This window comes from Heterocephalus glaber, unplaced genomic scaffold (genome assembly GCF_053883595.1).
Source record: "Heterocephalus glaber isolate CG9 unplaced genomic scaffold, H.glaber_assembly_v1.0 deba00001613, whole genome shotgun sequence".
Classification (NCBI taxonomy): Eukaryota; Metazoa; Chordata; class Mammalia; order Rodentia; family Bathyergidae; genus Heterocephalus; species Heterocephalus glaber.
In genome coordinates, this window is record NW_028258384.1 from 32,824,059 (window position 1) to 32,843,040 (window position 18,982).

At 39.8% G+C, this 18,982-nt stretch overlaps 1 protein-coding gene and 1 long non-coding RNA gene across 3 annotated transcripts in view; one reads left to right on the forward strand and one right to left on the reverse strand.

Annotated features, from left to right (window-relative positions):
- The window catches only part of Rnf128 (ring finger protein 128), a 110,740-nt gene that overhangs the window by 43,377 nt on the left and 48,381 nt on the right, over positions 1-18,982 (forward strand). Inside the window, exon 1 of one of the 2 annotated variants that reach the window (XM_004861471.3) lies at positions 14,486-15,209. The exons of the other annotated variant lie outside the window; for it this stretch is intronic. Coding sequence (XP_004861528.1) covers positions 14,735-15,209 — 475 coding nt within the window. The 5' untranslated portion in view covers positions 14,486-14,734. Of the gene's footprint in view, positions 1-14,485; positions 15,210-18,982 lie in introns of those variants that run through there. 2 annotated transcript variants of the gene reach the window in all.
- The window catches only part of LOC106010768 (uncharacterized), a 36,897-nt gene that overhangs the window by 2,275 nt on the left and 15,640 nt on the right, over positions 1-18,982 (reverse strand). The window contains exons 3-4 of the long non-coding RNA XR_001184507.3: positions 418-562; positions 207-290 (exon numbers count right to left, since the gene is read on the reverse strand). This is a non-coding gene — a long non-coding RNA (uncharacterized LOC106010768). The remainder of the gene's footprint in view (positions 1-206; positions 291-417; positions 563-18,982) is intronic.

Below are 18,982 nucleotides of genomic sequence, written 5' to 3' on the forward strand. Positions count from 1 at the left end.
GTGAAGCACTTGACTAGATGTGTTCTCATAATCTGTTATCTAGGATTCCTGGGGGTGCTCCCAGGAGCAGGGGGTAAAGGGCTTCTTAGTGTGCTAAAATGTGTTACTGGATATGAGTGAAAAAACACCTATCCTCTCTACTTTGTAATAATATCTCTAGATATACAACAGAATGAAAATGGCATGGAATTGGGAATCATACATACCTCTGTGTGAATCTCAGTTCTGCCACTTACTAGCTTATAACCTTCACCAAGATATTTCACCTTTCCTCACTTCATTTTCCTCATCTGAAAAAAATGGGAATTATAAGAGGACATTACATATTATCTGTTGTAAGAACCAGAAAATATAATTAATTCTTGTAAAGTGTCTGACCCATAGTAGGTACTCAGTAAATATAAGAGTTTTTCCTACCTTTATTTTTGAAGGTAGTGTTGTATAGTGTGGATAGTAATATAATAGGAAGATTGCAGTTAGACAGGGTGTCAATTTCCAATTCTGTCATTTAGTACAATGGTGACTTCAACAAGTTACTTGACCTGAGCCTCAGTTTCTGCTTCTGTAAGATATATAATACTGGTATAAAGCATATAATACTGGTATAAAGTAGATGGCTTTTAATTGTAACTATTAGTGATGGATATAAAAAAACTGCTCTTAGTCTCAGATTTAGCACACTTATTGTCTGTAAGCCCTTTCTTTTCTTTCTTTGGGTACAAAAACGCTTGGGTGTTTTTGAAATCACATGGTTTTAAAGTTTCTTTTTTATTAGTATATGTTGTAGTCAGAAAGATTCGGCAAGGGAATACATTAAATACAGGACACATAATTTATAAGGTTATTTTATGATAATTACCCAAAGATTTAAAAGCAAAGGAGTGCAAGAGATTAACTGCACACTAGAAGCCCAAAGGATTCAGCTGAAGACATAGATCCCAGCAGTTTCCCACACAAGTCCAGCTGAAGGCCTAGAGTCCAAGGCAATGCCTCATGCTTGTCCATATTGAAGATCTGCACCTGGAAGGCCCAAAGGCCAGTGGTGGACGCCAGAAAATCTTCACTGGTGAGATGAAGGATTTCTGCCACCAAGCTGAGGGATCCACATTGGAGCCAGGAAGTGATGTTCACGGTGAAGATCAGAGCTCCCTGACGAAAACAGCAGCCATTCCCAGCGACAGTGAGAGCCGAGCTCCTCCTCCAACGAGAACGGCCAAGTTCGCATCAGGAAAACCATCCCCAGCAAGCTTCTCCTAGCAAATCAACAGGCCAAAATCTTCCCCTCCGGTTCTCTTTTTATGGCTATTGGTAACAATCTTCAGGTGGATCCTCCACGCCCAGACCACACTGATTCAGTTCAGCTGGATGTTACCGGTTGACCATTAGTCAATCTACCACAGTATATGTTTGTGATACATAATGATTGCCAAAAAAAATAATAATAATTACCTTAATCTTGGAGAATGGGTAAATATACATATAAAATCTTAATTATTCTTAGTTTTTTTCCCTTACCTGCCCTCTTGTCTCACCCCATACTCACGTCCCCTTCCCATATCCACAGACAACCTCCCCATTTTCAATCATCCCTCTTTTATTTTGTTCTTTCTATTTCAGTTTTCTTATATATGAGAAACCATGAAATATTTAATCTTCTATGCCTGATTTATTTCACTTAGTATTATGGTCTCAAGATCCATCCATTTTCTTTATTTATTTGTTTTTTTGTATTAAATTCTTTTATTGGTACATTGTAGGTATACAACATAATTACATTTCTCATTGGGAATTGTACCTTTATATAATGCATCTTGGTTCTTATTTTTTCCCCATTCCTAGCCCTCCCTTCACGCCCTCCACCCTTCCCTATTTACAAAGACTTTATTTCCATTTTTTCCATTTCTCAGCATTTTTTCCGTTCCCTTCTTTCCTTTCCCCTGCCCCTCCCACAACCCCTACCCCTTTGGACCTTTTATTCCTATTTTACATTATCGATTATTCATTCTAATAATTGGTACATTTTAGGTATACAATATAATGACATTCATCATTGGAAATTTGCACCTTTACATAATCTCTCTTGGTTCTTATTTTTCACCCTTGCCCAGCCCTCCCTTCAACCCCTCCAGTCCTTCCTATTTAAAAAGATTTTGTTCCTATTTTTCCATTTTCTCATATTAATCCCATTCCCTTCTATCCTTTCCCCTAGCCCTCCCACTTCCTTCCCCTTTGCCCCTTTTCTTCCTATTTCACATTACCTATTATACATTTAGTCCTTCTTTACACTTTCAGTTTCTCACACCAGAGAAACTATTCGGTATTTACACATGTGTGTCCTATTTATTTCACTTACGAGTATTACTTCAATGTGCATCCACTTACCTATTAATGTCTCTAATTTCTCATTTTTTATGGCTGAGTAGTACTCCCTTTTATTAAAAAACCACATTTTCTTTATCAAGTCTCCAGTTGATGAGCATTTGGGCTGTTTCCAAGTTTTAGCTATTACAAACTGCGCTGCTATGAACATGGGTGCACATATATCACTGTGGTATGATTCTTTTAATTCTTTGGGGAAGATCCCCAGCAGTGCAATAGCAGGGTCAAATGGGACTTCCAGTCCTAGTTCTTTGAGGTATCTCCATACTGATTTCCACAGTGCTGGCACCAGTCTACACTCCCACCAGCAGTGGAGCAGGGTTCCTCTTTCCCCACAGCCCCGCCATCATTTGTTATTGGTTGATTTCATGATAGCAGCCATTCTTTCTGGAGTGAAGTGGAATCTCAGCATTGTTTTCATTTGCATCTCTCAAATGACCAGTGATGTTCAACATTTTTTCATGTATTTATTTGCTATTTCTACTTCTTTGTCTGAGAAATGTCTGTTCATTTCAGATGCCCATTTTTCGATTGGGTCTTTAAATTTGGGAGATCTGATCTTTTTAAGTTCTTTATAGATTTGAGATAGTAGACCTTTGTCTGAGGAAGAGCAGGTGAAGATTTTTTCCCACATTGTGGGTTGTCTCTTCACACTGTTGGAGGTTTCTCTTGCTGTGCAGAAGTCTTTTAATAAGAGGAGATCCCATTTGTTGATTATTTGTGCTAGTTCATGGGCAACTGGCGTTTTGTTCATAAAATCTTTTCCTACACCGATGTCTTCAAGGGTTCTACCTAACCTCTGTTCCAACTGGTTCAGAGTTTCTATTTTAATATTTAGATCTTTAATCCATTTTGATTTTAGTTTAGTGCATGGTGAGAGATACAGGTCTAGTTTTAATCTTTGGCAAGTTGAAGCCCAATTTTTCCAGCACCATTTATTAAAGAGGCTATCTTTCCTCCAGTGAGGGTGTTTGGCTCCTTTGTCGAAGATGAGATGGCTGAGTGTGTCTGGCATTGTTTCTGAACCTTTTAATCTGTTCCACTGGTCCTCAAGTCTATTTCTTTGTCAGTACCATGCTGTTTTTTATCACAGTAGCTTTGTAGTATAGTTGCAGGTTGGGGATTGTGATACCTCCTGCCATGTCTCTGTTACCTAGAATTGCTTTTGCTATTCTGGGTCTCTTCTTGCTCCAAATGAATTTTTGGATTGTTTTCTCGAGGTCTATGAAGTATGCTGCTGGGATCTCAATTGGAAGTGCATTAAATCTATATAGCAGTTTTGGAAGTATGGCCATTTTCACTATATTAATCCTTCCTACCCAGGAGCAGGGGATGTCTGTCCATTTTCTGATATTACCTTCAATCTCTCTTTACATAGTGCCATAGTTTTCAGAGAAGAGGTCTTTGATTTCTTTCATTAGGATGATTCTTAGGTATTTCAGTTTTTTGGATGCTATTGTGAAAGGAATTATTTGCCCTATTTCTCTCTCAGTGAGGCTGTCATTGGTGTAGAGGGAAGCTGTTGATTTTTGTGTGTTGACCTTTTAACCAGCTACTTGACTGAATTTGGTTATTAAGTCTAGAAGACTTTTGGTGGAGTTCTTGGGGTCTTCTATATAGAGTATCATGTCATCTGCAAATAATGACAATTTGACTTCTTCCTTTCCTATCTTTATTCCTTTTATTTCATTCTCTTGTCTAATTGCTGTGGCTAATGTTTCCAGAACTATATTGAACAAGAGTGGTGATAGTGGACATCCTTGTCTTGTTCCTGATTTGAGTGTGAAGGATTTCAGTTTTTGACCATTTAGTATGATATTGGCTGTTGGTTTTTCATAGATGGCTTCTATCAGTTTGAGGTAGAGACCATCTATTCCAATGTTTTTGTAGGGTTTTTACCATAAATGCATGTTGGATTTTGTCAAATGCTTTTTCTGCATCTATGGAGATCATCATATGGTTTTTGTCCTTGGCTCTATTGATGTAGTGTATTACATTAATTGATTTTCATACATTGAACGATCCCTGCATCCCTGGGATGAATCCCACTTGATCAGGGTGTATGATCTTCTTGATGATCTTCTGCATTCTGTTTGCCATTATCTTATTAAGGATTTTTGCATCTATGTTCATTAGTGAGATTGGCCTATAGTTCTCTTTTTCAGTTGGGTCTTTCTCTGCTTTGGGGATCAAGGTGATGCTTGCTTCCAGGAAGGAATTTGGGAATATTGCTTCCCTTTCAATTTCATTGAAGAGTTTAAACAGTAGTGGCAGCAGTTCTTCTCTAAATGTCTTGTAGAATTCAGCAGTGAAGCCATCAGGGCCTGGGCTTTTCTTAGTTGGTAAGTTTTTAATTACATTTTCAATTTCATTGGTTGATATTGGGTTGTTCAGAATTTTTAGGTCTTCTTCGTTCAACTTTGGTAATTCATATGTATCTAGGAATCTGTCCATTTCTTCTGTGTTGTCCATCTTATTGGCATATAGGTTCTGGAAGTAGGTATTGATGATCCTCTGGATTTCTGCTGGGTCTGTTGTCATTTCACCCTTTTCATTCCTAATTGCATGGATTTGGACCTTTTCTTTCCTTTTTCTGACAAGGTTGACTAAAGGTTTGTCAATTTTGTTGATTCTTTCAAAGAACCAACTCTTGGCTTCACTGATTTTTTTTTATCATTCTCTTAGTCTCCATTGCATTGATTTCTCCTCTGATCTTTATAATTTCCTCCCTTTTATGAGCTTTGGGGTTGTCCTGCTCTTCTTTTTCTAGAAGCTTCAGGTTCAGCATCAAGTTGTTTAGTTGGGCTTATTCTGTTTTCCTAATATGCGTATTTACTGCTATGAATTTCCTTCGTAAGACTGCTTTTATTGTGTCCCAGAGATTGAGATATGTTGTATTGTCATTGTCATTTAATTGAAGGAACTGTCTGATTTCTTCTTTAATTTCCTCTGTGACCCATTGGTTATTCAGAAGTGTGTTGTTCCATTTCCACGTGTTTATGAAATTGTTTTAGTTTCTTTTGCTATGGATCTCCAATTTCATTGCACTATGGTTTGATAATATACAGGGGATAACTTCAATTCCTTTGCACTTACTTAAACATGTTCTATGTGTGAGTATGTGGTCTATTTTGGAGAATGACCCATGTGCAGCTGAGAAGAATGTGTATTGTGATTTTGTGGGGTGGAAGACTCTGTAAACATCTGTTAAGTTCATTTGTTCAAGAGTTCGATTGAGTTCTAGTATTTCAGTACTTATTTTTAGTCTAGTTGATCTATCTATTTGTGACAGTGGGGTGTTGAGGTCCCCCACTACAATTGTATTAGTGCATATATGGCTTTTTATGTCCATTAGTATTTGTTTTATATAGTTGGGTGCTCTAGTGTTTGGTCCATAGATATTTATGATTGTCATCTCTTCCTCTTTGATTGTTCCCTGTACAAGGATGTAGTGTCCTTCTTCATCTCTCTTAATCAGTGTTGGTTTGAAATCTAGTTGATCTGCCAAGAGGATACCTACTCCTGCTTTTTTTCGGGTTCTTATCTCATGGAGTATTGTTTTCCACCCTTTAACTTTCAGTCTATGAGTTTCCTTTTGAATGAAGTGTGTTTCTTGTATGTAGCACATTGTTGGATTTTGGTTCTTGACCCATTCTGCCAGTCTATTTCTTTTGATTGGTGAATCGAGACCATTAACATTGATGGTTATAACTGAAACGTATTGACTTGTCATTGCCATGACTTTTTCTTTTTGTTGGGTTCTCCCCCTTTACATTTAATTTCTTGTCATGCCAGATGGATTCATTCTGCTTTGCTTCCTGGGGTTGTGATCCTCAATATCTGTTCCTAGGCTCTTGTGTAAAATTCTTTGGAGTGCTGGTTTGGTATTCACAAAGTTCCTAAGGTGCTCTTTGTCATGAAAGTATCTTATTTCTCCATCCATTTTGAAAGATAATTTTGCAGGGTACATCAATCTGGGTTGGAGGTTGTTTTCTTTTAGGGCTTGGAATATGTCACTCCAAGCTCTTCTTGCCTTGATGGTTTGTGTTGAGAGGTCTCCTGTGATTCTGATGGGCTTTCCTTTGTATGTGATTTGTTTCTTTTCTCTGACTGCTTGGAGAACTTTGTTCTTCTGTTGTGTTTCTGGAATCTTAACAATTATATGCCTATGTGTAGATTTTTTTTGATCAAGGCTATTTGGAGTCCTATATGCCTCACTTCTCTGTATGTCAAGCTCTTTTCCCCTGCTTGAGAAGTTTTCTGCCATTATTTCTGTGAAGAGATTTTTTTATGTCATCCCCACTCTCTCCTGTTTCTTCATTGAGCCCAATCAGTCTTATGTTATTCTTTTTTTGCATCATCTAGCAGCTGCTGGATTGATTTCTCATGTTTCCTTATAATTTTGAAGCCATTTTTCTTTTCCTGGTCACTAATTGCTATCTTATCCTCTATATCTGAAATTCTGTCCTCACACTGGCTCATTCTGCTGTGTAGACTTTCAATGGAGTTTTTCATGTCCTGGAAATCTATTTGCATCTGTTTTATGGATTCCATTTGTTTCTTATGTTGGGATTCCATCATGTTCCTCAGCTCCTCTCTAGATTTATTAATCATGTCTTGTACTAAGGGCACAATTTCTCCTGTTATCTGAGAAATTATTTCTGATTTCATTTTTTCCAGATCCCCTTTTGTTGCCAGTTCAGTGGGTCCAGGTGGATGAGTATCAGAGTGTTCCATCTCATTTCCATTTGGGGTTGCTGTAGGTGATCTGGAAGTCTGGTTTTGAGACTTATTTATGTGTTTTCTCATTTCAACTGGGGTGGGGGGCTGTTAGCGCCTGCACGGATTACCTCCTCTGAGGTGGGTGAGGTGGGACTGGGGCCGGGAGCAGCGGTGGGGATGGTGACCCAAAAGCCCTTTCCTGTGGGCTAGGAGCAGCCAGAAGGATGGTGGCCGGGAAACCCCTTCCTCTGGACCAGGAGCAGTGGGATGGTGGTTCAGAAGCCCCTCCCTCTGGGCTGGGAGCGGTGGAAGGGATGGTGGCCTGGAAGCCCCTTCCTCTGGGCCAGGAGCAGCGGGACAGAAGGTGGCCCAAAAGCCCTTTCCTCTGGGCTGAGAACAGCGGGAGGGATGGTGACCGGGAAGCCCCTTCCTCTGGACCAGGAGCAGTGGGATGATGGCTCAGAAGCCCCTACCTCTGGGCCGGGAACAGTGGGACTCAGTACCTTGGTCTGGTGGTCTGGTGTCCTCTGCCCCTTTGTAATGTGGAATCAGGTGGCTGCCTGTCTGCAGTGGGGTGATTCGGTGTCTTCCGCGTGGCTCAGGACCTCGGTAGGGCGTGCACAGACCTACGTGTCTGCAGCGGGCTGATTGGGCATGTTCCGTGGGACTGGGGACCTCGGTAGGGTGTGGGCACACCTGCCTGTCTGTAGCGGGCTGATTCGGGGTGTGCTCCGCTCGACTGGGGACCTTAGCAGCCATCCATTTTCCTAAAAATGACTCAATTATATCCTTTTGATGGCTGATTAATACTCCATTTAATGTATATATACCACATTCTCTTTATTTATTCATCTATTGGTGGGCATATAGACCCATGGGTTTTGATGCTGTAACATGCGTATGCATATATCACCGCAATATGATGCCTTAAACTCTTTCAAAGAGATATTCAGAAAAGGTATAGCTAGGTCAAATGGAATTTCTATTTTTACTTTTTTGAGAAATCTCCATACTGATTTCCACAGCGGTTGTACTAGTTTATGTTCTTACCAACAACATAGAAGTGTTCCTTTTTCCCCACAACTTCCCCAGCATTTGTTGTTTTTTGAGTTCTTGATGATAGCCATTCTTTGTGGAGTAAGATAGAATCTCATTATTGATTTGATTGCCCTTTCTGTAATGGCCAAAGATGCTGAAAATTTTAATGTACTTATTGGCCATTTGTGCTTCTTCTTTTGAGAAGTATCTATTCATTTCAGTTGCCCATTTTTTATTGGGTTTTTTGGGGGGTCTAATTTTTTGAATACTTTATATATTATAAATATTTCTTCTGTCTGAGGAGTAGCTGGCCAAACTCTTCACTCTGTTGGTTGTTTCTTTTGCTATGTATAAGCTTTTAAATTTGATATAATCCCATTTCTTGATATTTGATATTATTTTTGTGCCTTTGAGGTTCTGTTCAGAAACCGCTTGCCTATGACAATGTCTTCAAGAGTTTTATTGATTTTGTCTTCCAGCGGATTCAGTGTTTCTATTTTTATATCTAGGTCTTTGATCCATTTTGATTTTATTTCAATACAGAATGAAAGATATGTATGTAAATTCATTCTTATGCAGATAGATAGCCAATTTTCCCTTTTGATAAAAAGGCTATCTTTTCTCCAGTGTATGTTTTTGGCCCCTTTGTCAAAGATAAGATGGTTAAATGTGTTTGGAATTGTTTCTGCAACCTTAATTCTATTCCATTGATTTACATGCCTGTTTTTATGCCAGTACTGTGTGGTTTTTATAACTATGGCTTTGTAATATAACTTGAAATTCAGGATTGTGGTACCTCCTGCTTTGTTCATGTTCCTCATGACACTATTCTGCGTTTCTTCTGGTCCCATATAGATTTCAGAATTGTTTGTTCAAGCTCTGTGAAGAATGTTCTTGGTATTTTGATTGGCATTACATTAAACTAAATATCATTTTTGCTAATATGGCTATTTTGACAATATTAGTTCCCCTGTTTTTCAGTGGTTATATAGCAACATGAGCTGACTGAGGTTCTACATTTGCAAATGATGTTATATCATTAGGATATATGCTGAGGCATCACATTTTGGCATTTTGTATTGTTTTGTTTGGCTGCTCCCTCTGTCCACATCCCCACTACTTTCTTCTTTCTAATCATACAGGAGCTGCCTGGAGTAGAGATTTGTTATCATCCCTGTCTACACATTTTGTACACCTATGCTCTTATGCTGTGCAGCCACGGCATCACTGAGATGACAGGGCACCAGTTGTCTCAGATTGTGCTTTGTCAGTTACTTAATGGTAAGAAGCCAGAAGTGATGTTTCATTTTTTGCAGACATGTTGAGGGCTAAACACTATCGTTCATCTCTATGTGTCTGCAGAAACTCAATGTGATAGGAAACTTAATCTGCCACAGTGGTACCCTGCTGTTGTTCCTGCAGGATGCTGCTCTGTTTATCAGTTTGTCATTAAATAGTACATTACTCAGGGCAGCTTTTAGTTTGGTGTTGCTCATATAGACATTTGGCAGGGTTGGCCTTTATGGCAGGATTTGAAGAATTCACACAGGCTCCTGACCCAAAAATATCTCCCTCAGTGGTCACAGTGCCTGAAATGCATACAAGAAATATTTCACTTGAACTTTCTTTCATTGATATAAAGCAACATTAGAATGTGAATGTTCCAGATAGAATATAGTGAACCATTTTCAGTTATTAATACTTAGAGTCAGAACTGCATAAAAATTCTGCCACTGTTCCTAGCTATGAAACTAGGCAGGTTGCTAATTCTCTCTGAGCCTACTTCCTCTTCTGCAAAAACCGCGTTAATATGTGAGGATTAAAGGAAATAAACATGTAAAACACATAGTATATGCTCAATTAATAGTGGCTGTTATTAATCTTGGAGAGAGTAGCACCCCAAGGGAAATATGTATAGGACTAGTATAGTGATGGCGAGCCTTTTAGAGCTTTCAGTGATACAGATAGCCTGTTGCAGCACACGTACCATAGGTTCAGCACCACTGGACTAGAAGATTTGGTTTGTCAGGAATTAGGTAGGATCTGCTACAGAGAGATTGCTCAGAGCAAAGGCCCTGGTGGATTGGAGATATGGCCAGGGAATTTCATGGAAACTTTCAGGGCCCGAAGTTGGAAGAAGGGAGTGGGAGGAAGAGGATTGACTGAAGCAATGAAAATATTCAAGCAGAGGCTGGGTGCTGGCTACTGGCCACAAATATTAGCCTACTCCAGGGCTTCTCAAATCATCTGGACATCCTGTTAAAAGACAGGTTCTGATTCAGTTGGTTTGGGATGGGACCCATGATTCTGCATTTCTAACTATCCCTTGATGGTGGTAATGCTCCTGATCAACAAACCTCACTCTGAGTGGCAAGGCTGTGGCAGTTTGCAAATAATTCACAGCGCGACAGAAAGATATGGTGGGGAAAGCCAGAGAATTACCCAGAGTGGAAAGAATTTGATGCATTCATGATATACAATCTGGTTTTTAGCCTCGTAAGCTTTGAAATTTGATTGGTATATAACCAGAGACTGGGCTCCTGAGAACTGACTCACACTTAACCAAATTCACAAGAGACCAATATGTAAGCCAGAATGTCAATTGATTAAATTATAATGAGAAGTATAACTTCCAAATGGAGCAGATACTAGTGTTTGATGATCGGTGCATTATCTCCCTGTAGGTATATTTACATGAGGAGCTAAATGACAATAGGAGGTTGCTTGGTGAGGATGCACCCAGAGCAATGGGAGTTCATAAGATGTTTTACTGGTTCACCTTATCAAGCTGTGACAATCTGAGATCTCCACTCCACAGTTGGGTTAGTCCTCTAGAATAGATTTGGGGATCTTGGCCTCCCCACTAGTCTCTCTGCCCTCCAGCCTTTTTTTTTTTGGCACTGGGGATCGAACTCGGGTCCTTGCGCTTGCGCAGCAGGCAGAGAAACCACTGAGCTAAATCCCCGGCCCTCTGCCCTCTAATCTTGCTCTCATACAAACCAGATAATCTATTTAAGCCTACATCTGATCATATTATTCATATGTTCCATGGACTTCAACATAAATTCACAGTTTTAAACTTATAAAAAGTAAAAAATATATAGAAAAGTTGAAAAAACAGTACAATGAGCATCCATTTGCCATATTTGGTTTATGTATGTGTGTGCTCAGGTGACATGTGTATTAAGTCCATACTCTTTAACATAGTTTTCTAAACCACTCATGTTCTGGTACAACCTACTTAACTAGCTTCATGTTGTTTGGCTCACCTTTGGCAACTTACATTCTAGTCATACCCAACTTCTGAATATTGGTTCTCTGAAAGTTCTCTTGGGTTCTCATATATTATTGCTTATGCCTGAAGACCATTGCCTTCTTTGCTTGGGTAACTCTTTTTTCCTAAAGACTCAGCCCCTGCATGTTCCCATGACATCCTATGCTTTTCCTAATTACAGCATTTATTATTTTATGTTGTTATTGTCCTTTTACCTCTTTCATTCTTCCCTCTAAATTGTGAACTCATTGAAAGAGATAAAGGAACTGTTTCCTTTATCTCTATATGCTCCAGCATTGTACTAGTAGGTGTTCAGTAATCAGAAAATCCAGTTGCAAACAACAAAGTTCTACCTGATTACATCTTAAGTACCTCACGATCAGCATGTCTAAAGTGAACTTCTCTCCTCCTATCCACTGTACACATAAAACCCTGCTCTAGCATTCCCTTATTGAATGGCATTCAGACTTCAGGCTAAAGATTTCAGAGCAATCCCTAACTCCCCCTTCTCTTTTATCCCCTAAACCTACCTCCAAGATACCTCCATTCTCTCCACTTCTCTTCCTCTCCACTACCTATCTAGTCCAGGCCACCTTCACCTCCCATCTGGAGCACTGCCAACAATCTTCTATTGGGCTCCTGGCTGCTACTCTTGTCCCCTCCGATTGATTATCCACAGAGAAATGACAACAATCTCCAAATTTGATATCTGATATTATTCCCTCCTTAAGCCATGATTATATTATCTTTTGGTTTTGGATAAAGTTCAAATTCCCTAGATTTACCCAATGGACTCTCAAAAACTGGCCCCTGTGTACCTCTCCAACTTTATCGCTTACCACTTTCCCCTTTGTACTCTAGATTCCAACCATTTTTACTTTCAGGGCATGTAGTAATTGTAGTTTCCCAACATTTTCAGTTTCATGTTTCAGTGCCTTTGCTTGTGTTGTTCTCTGACTAGAAAAGCGAATCATCTCAAATTCAGCACAGGTGTAACCCCTTCTGGGCTACTTTCTCTTATCTTCTGTTCTGGGTTAGGTTCCTCTTCTCTATTATCCACTACTGCCGTGTGCATACCTCTGTCTTAGCACTCACACCATATACTTACATCACTGTACGCAGCAGTTATCATTTTACTTGTCTTTTTGAATTTTTTGTGTGTATGTGAGAGAGAGAGAGAGAGGGAGAGAGGAACAGAGGGAGAGAGGAAGGGAGAGAGGAAGGGAGAGAGAGGGAGTCTTGCTATGCATTCCAGGCTGACTGAACTCACTGTGTTGCCCAGGCTGGCCTGGAACTCACTGTGATCTTTCTACCTCAGCCTCGCAGATACTTGGTTTTCATCAAACCTAATGTATGAGCTGTTTGAGAGGACAGTTGAAGTTTCATTCAATGTCTTACCCCAACATTTAGTTCATGGCATATAGTAGATGTACAAAAAATGTTAGTGTAAAAAATGAATAGATAAGCATTAGTAAATGTCTCTTCAAATTTCACTTTTGTAGATACCTTATAAAATACCCTCTTTCTTTTAAACAGATTGTTTATTCAAGGTGCAATAAAGTTGACTGCCATTCAAGTAATATTGGTGGGTTGAATTTTGAGGGTATTCTTCATAAACAAATTGTGAAAATTTCTTGAATTGTACCATTTCTTGGAGATGGATAATCCTACTTATTTCTTTTCTTCTTGGTAATTTTAATCTCAGAGATTAACATCATCAATATTTAGGGGTACTGTGCTATTAGCCCCATACATCTACCTCCCCACCCTGACCTCTAAAGTCCCTTTCAAAACCCAGAGATCATGTTTCACAAGGCTATCCATTTACTTATATTCTAGGTACTGTTTGGTAAATGTTAACATTGATTAAGTAAATGCTGGGCCAGAGATTGAGGGAAGTAATTGGGAATTTAACAAATGTTGGGCTGGATAAATATTTTTTGAACTGAAAAAGTAGCTAAAACTGAATATCCTAAACATTATTTTCTCTGCTTAGTGCCTCAAAGTAACAACTTTAAGGTTATTCTAGAAGTATTGTGTCTCTGAACCTGTTCAATAATGCTAGTGTTTAACACCTGACTTTTACACTCTACTAAGCATTGTTCTAAGTGATTTACATGTAAGAAGTAATTTAATCATCTGAACTCTATAAAGTAGGTACTATTATTATTCCCATTTTACAAATGAAGATGCAATTGAGGCACAGAGAAGTAAGTTCCCCAAGGTCAAAAATTATTTATAACTGCCAGGCACCAAGTGTATTACTTCAATATTCATTTACTGAACTCCCAGTAAAGATAATAATTGACAGAGTAAACAGAAATTGTACACATAAGTAAGGATAAATTATAATGCAATAGTAATATAGGTGAATAGCCTTAGGTGAGTTAGGCTTCTTTCAGTTAGTGGGAAATGAAGACTGATGTTAGGGTCATGAATGGCGCAGGAATATCCGTTTGGTAAACCCCCTCTGTGGAAGGTGAAGAAAAAGGGCTTGCTTCGAAGGAGTGTGAAAATGATAATTCTTTTTTTAAAGACCAAGATTACTTTTAGAAGAGGCATTTGATGCAGTATATTTAGCCTGGGGTAAGGGTAGGAAAGAAATTGGCCTGTATGACGCTTGTTAGGAACAGGAAAGCAGAAAAATGCCATGGGGGACAGTAAAAAAAGGGGGGGACAACAACGTGCTGTTCCTGCCCTTGGCCTAGAGAATCAGTAAACACTCAGACCCTAGCATCACCCACCTACCCAAATTCTCCGGACTACAATTAGAAGTACTTTCACATTCTAGCACCTTAAAGCCCCAAACGCCCTTTAGGGAAATGTTAGGAGGGGTCGAGGTATTTGTGCAATTCAAAACAGACTCGAATCTTACCACAAAGCTTGTGTGTTAACGGATTCTATGCTTCCTCTCCTGTTCATGCTCATAAAACGACGCGACACACCTGGCCACACAACCTCAGCGTCTACTGTAATGCTTTCCCATCCTGTTACCCTTTTAAGAGGCGGATCCCGCAGTGTCCTTTCCTCCCTCCCAGCCACCTCTACCCCCAGTCGTCTGGGAGGAGCTTCTCTCTAAAGCTTCCGAGCCCGCCAACGCGCCGCAGCAGTAGCTGAGAGGACTGGAGCTTCCCAGAGCTGCGTCTGCAGCAACCTCTCTACTGACGCTACGTGCCTCGAGACTGCGACCTAGCTCGCGGTGCGCCAGTCTCTCTCTGTCTGCTCTCTACCTGGCACACACCAGGTCGAGGCCAGGGTTCTGCCAAGCGCCAAAAGGGCGCGCGTGCCACTGGCCCTAGGGAAACGCGGAGCGTGCGCGCCATGGGGCCGCCGCCCGGGATCAGGGTCTCCTGCCGCGGTGACTGCGGCTTTTCCCGATTGCTGGCATGGTGCTTTCTACTAGCTCTGAGTCCTCACGCCCGGGGGGCCGAAGCTGTGTGGACCGCGTACCTCAACGTGTCCTGGCGAGTTCCACACACCGGAGTGAACCGCACCGTGTGGGAGCTGAGCGAAGAGGGCGTGTATGGCCAGGACTCGCCTCTGGAGCCTGTGGCTGGGGTCCTGGTACCGCCCGACGGGCCTGGGGCACTCAACGCCTGTAACCCACACACGAATTTCACGGTGCCCACGGTTTGGGGAAGCACTGTGCAAGTCTCTTGGCTGGCCCTTATCCAACGCGGCGGGGGCTGCACCTTTGCAGACAAGATCCATCTGGCGTACGAGAGAGGGGCGTCTGGAGCCGTCATCTTTAACTTCCCGGGGACCCGCAATGAGGTCATCCCCATGTCTCACCCTGGTGAGTGCAGCTACTAAATTGCACCCCTTAAAACCTCTGCCTTGACCAGTTTCTCCCATTTTCCTCAGTGCCCTCCTCTCCCTATCCCCTTGCGCCGAAGGAAAATGGGTGCCCTTTCTCTTCCCACTGTGTGGGGCAGTGTCTTCCCGGAGATTCACCAAGAGTGGGGATTGGTGGGAAAAGAAAATCCTTCAGAATTTGCCTCTCTCCTGAAAAAGGGTAAGGCAAACAGAGTTCGGAGCTGGCAGATTTAAAACTGTTTGGGCTCTTTGCGTCTCCTTTTCCTGGTGTTTTACAAGGGTGCCTTGCCTTGGATTGAGTGGTAGTGGGCTTTGACTTTTAAACAGCAGTTGAGCAGATGGCCTGGAAATCCCTTCCTCACTTTTTACTGTATAACAACAAATTTTCTTCTCCTCGCTCTGGTTTTTGGGGGTTTTTTTCCCTCCATGTTTTCTAGGTATCAGGTAAAAGATTGTATTACTGTGCGTTAACTTCATTGTAATTTTGGTGGAAACTTTGTTTAGCTTTTGGGATCTTCTGTGCCCAGTGGTCCCTTGTCCCAAGTGATTGTTGGTATCAGTGCTTCTGTTTGCCTTTGAAAATTCTGATTTGGGTTACTGAGTTCCCAAGCAGGTGAATAGCATTACTGAAAAGAAAAGAGGTCTATTATCCATAAGGATAGCAAAGGCCTAGACTTTGTAGAAGTAGTCCAGGTAGTTATTAAATTTGTGGAACTGGGGTGGGTTATTATTTTTCTCCCTTCAGTTACCCTTCCAGAAACTTTCCTGTGCATGAGTAGGTATCCATACCATATGTATATAGTGGTTCTAGGTCTCAAAAGACAAAGGAAAAAATTGGGAGAGAAAAAGGAAGAACCATGTAATAGCAGTATACAGTGGTTGTTAAGAGCCAGGCCTCAAATCAGACCTTAATTCAAATTTCTGCTCCGTTGCTTACTAGTCCTGTGACCTTGGGCAACTTATTTGAAGTTTTTGACTCTGGATACCCTCATGAGCCAAATGGGAATAAATAATAGGAAAGAAAAAGAAAGAAAAGAAAAAACAATAAGAAAGAACTTATTCACAGATTTACCTTGAGGATAAAATTAAATAAAGCCTTAAAGAGTCTAGGACAGTGTAACACATTATTCACTCTTGCTAAGGTTAACTGATATGGATTAGCTTTCCAGGAGTCATTGGGGAGAAGAATCTGCTTACTTAACAACTAGAGGTTTTGTTTTTTCTTGAAACAGTGTGACTGGCTCTGCCTAGAGAACACTTATATTGAGTGACTGGGTGGCATAATGGAAAGAGCACTGAACTCAGGAGTCTTGAGTTCCTTTAGCCTCTTCTTTACCTCTAGCTTTGTGACCTTGTAGAAGTTATTCACACATCAAATGGTAGTGTGGAGGTGGAGAGAGAGGAGGCCAAGTCTGCAGAACATGCAGAGATGAAAGTGAACTAGATGAACTCTTAAGATCCCCTCCAGCTCTGAAATGCTGTGCTTCTTGGATTTAGTACAGTGATTAAAGGAAAAATTTAGTATATTGATTAAAGGTTGATAATTCATTGATTAGAATAAAGTTATTTTTTAATGGCTAGTAAATATGAATAATAAGGCTTAGTAAATTTTAAAGCCTTTTCATTTCAGTTGGTCATCTAAATGCAAGGGTTTGATTTTGTCTCCTCCAAATGAGATTCATTTGCTTGAATAATTCATAATTGAAGAGTATGCTTTAATTGTAGTTCCTACTTAGAACATTTTCTTTCCACTTCTGTTAAGGGTATTTATCTGATAGCTTTAGGAGACAAAAAATTAACTTTTGTTGAGCTTCTACTATGAACTAGGCATTCTACGTATATGTTATACCTTATTGACACATGGTACAGACATTGTAGGCAACATTGGGAATCAAATTCTGGATTTACCACACAAAAGCTTTGTGTTGTTGGTCAGATTATTTTACTGACCCTCAGTTTTCCCATCTGTAAGATGGAGATAATATTTATGTTGTTGCAGTTCAGGGATTTAGGTCAGTGGTGCCACCGCCTGCCTCGCAAGCGCAAGGTCCCAAGTTCAATCCCCGGTACCAAAAAAAAAAAAAATTTATGTTGTTGTAACTGCCAAGGATGATATATGTAAATCACTAGCAAATAATATACTGTCAATGAATGTTAGTTGTTATAATAGGTTAATGCTAACAGGATGCAAAAATGAATATAAGATTACTCAACTGTTGATATGAAGACATGAACACATTGGGAATCTAATTATGGCTATTGTGTTTCAGGATATCACATAGGAATAAAGGCCTAAATATTATCAATTAATTAAATACATTCATAAAGGTTTTTTGATAGTTTGTAAACTTATTATTATCCGAAGGATTGTTGTAGCAAATATTGCCACTAAGCTAATTAGCCAAAACAGCTAGCAAATTACTTGAATAGAATCATATTTCTCCCTTAAACTTGTGGAGAAACTATTTTTCAACATATGGGAAAAATCACTTTGCATTTTATCCACGTGTGTTATTAAGTATTTATTTGCAAAGTTCTGTGTTGTTTGTTCTACTCATTCCTGAGAAGAAGCCTAGGGCTACACCCTGCTAATATCTGGTCAAAAGCAATTTATCTTGTATCATAGTGGCAGAAAGGTAGGACTAAGGTTTAATGGTTGATTAACTCATTACATATTGCCATGAATTGTGCAGGGGCTACCAAATGCGTGAAAGCCATTTTGTCCTCTTTGTTTACAAAGTTCTTTTGGCAAACTCACAGGGGCCTGCACTTGAATTGTTTCTCCTTTATTCCAGTTTATGCTGAATATCCACACTCACCTATCAAGATCCTGTGACCACAAAGATACATTTGTTTCAAGAAATAGAACTGGTTTAAAACAGTTGCTCTAAATTTTTTGTTTACCAGAGAAAAATCCCACTATACTGTATAAGAGCAATCAATTAGGAAAATGAAGCCATTTTTATGTATACCAAAATTTCATAAAAGGTAGTTGTAGCCTAACATCAAACCATGCAATCCATTTCTGTACTTTATTTGTGTTTCAAAATAGTTAGAATGTCTTGATTTAAAAAGATAAATAGTTTTAAATGGTAGATGTTTATTAACAGCTTGCCTTGGACTCTCTGGATATACATATTACAGTTAAATTGATTGAGAAAACTGGAAGGAAATTAGGAAGAATTTTTGGTTTCAAAATTTAATTAGCATTCAAAGTCCTTACCTTAAATATGAAAATCATATAAGAAGCAGCCTAAACTTAAAAGTAAGCACTAAAGCTATCTAAAAGATAGATTGTCGCAATGAGACACAGTAAGCATTCTTTCACTCTTGCGCAACTAACTGTTCATCTTTCTTGAAGCAGATGGGCCTAAACCTTGCCTGCTAATTGAGTACAGCCTACGGGTCGAAATGGTGTGTGTACTTGCTTGCACAATGTTCTTAAAGTCAACATGTGCAGGCATGAATTTATTGAAAGACTTGCATAGAGCTACAGCCTCCGTAATCTATGACACATTTATAAGAACTTGAAACATATGCAAAGGTGTGGCAGGAGAAGCATTATTCCTGCAGGCTATAAAAAAGAGTGAATTAATCAAGCAATGTAAGTTAATGAATTGGTGGTCTCCAGTGGGATACAGTTTGATATATAAAACAGTTGTTTGTGTATATTGTTGAAGATAGTAGAGCACATCAGTTAAGAGGTTGGGTTTTGCCATTTACTATTTTTTACTCTTAACAACTTACTTTATT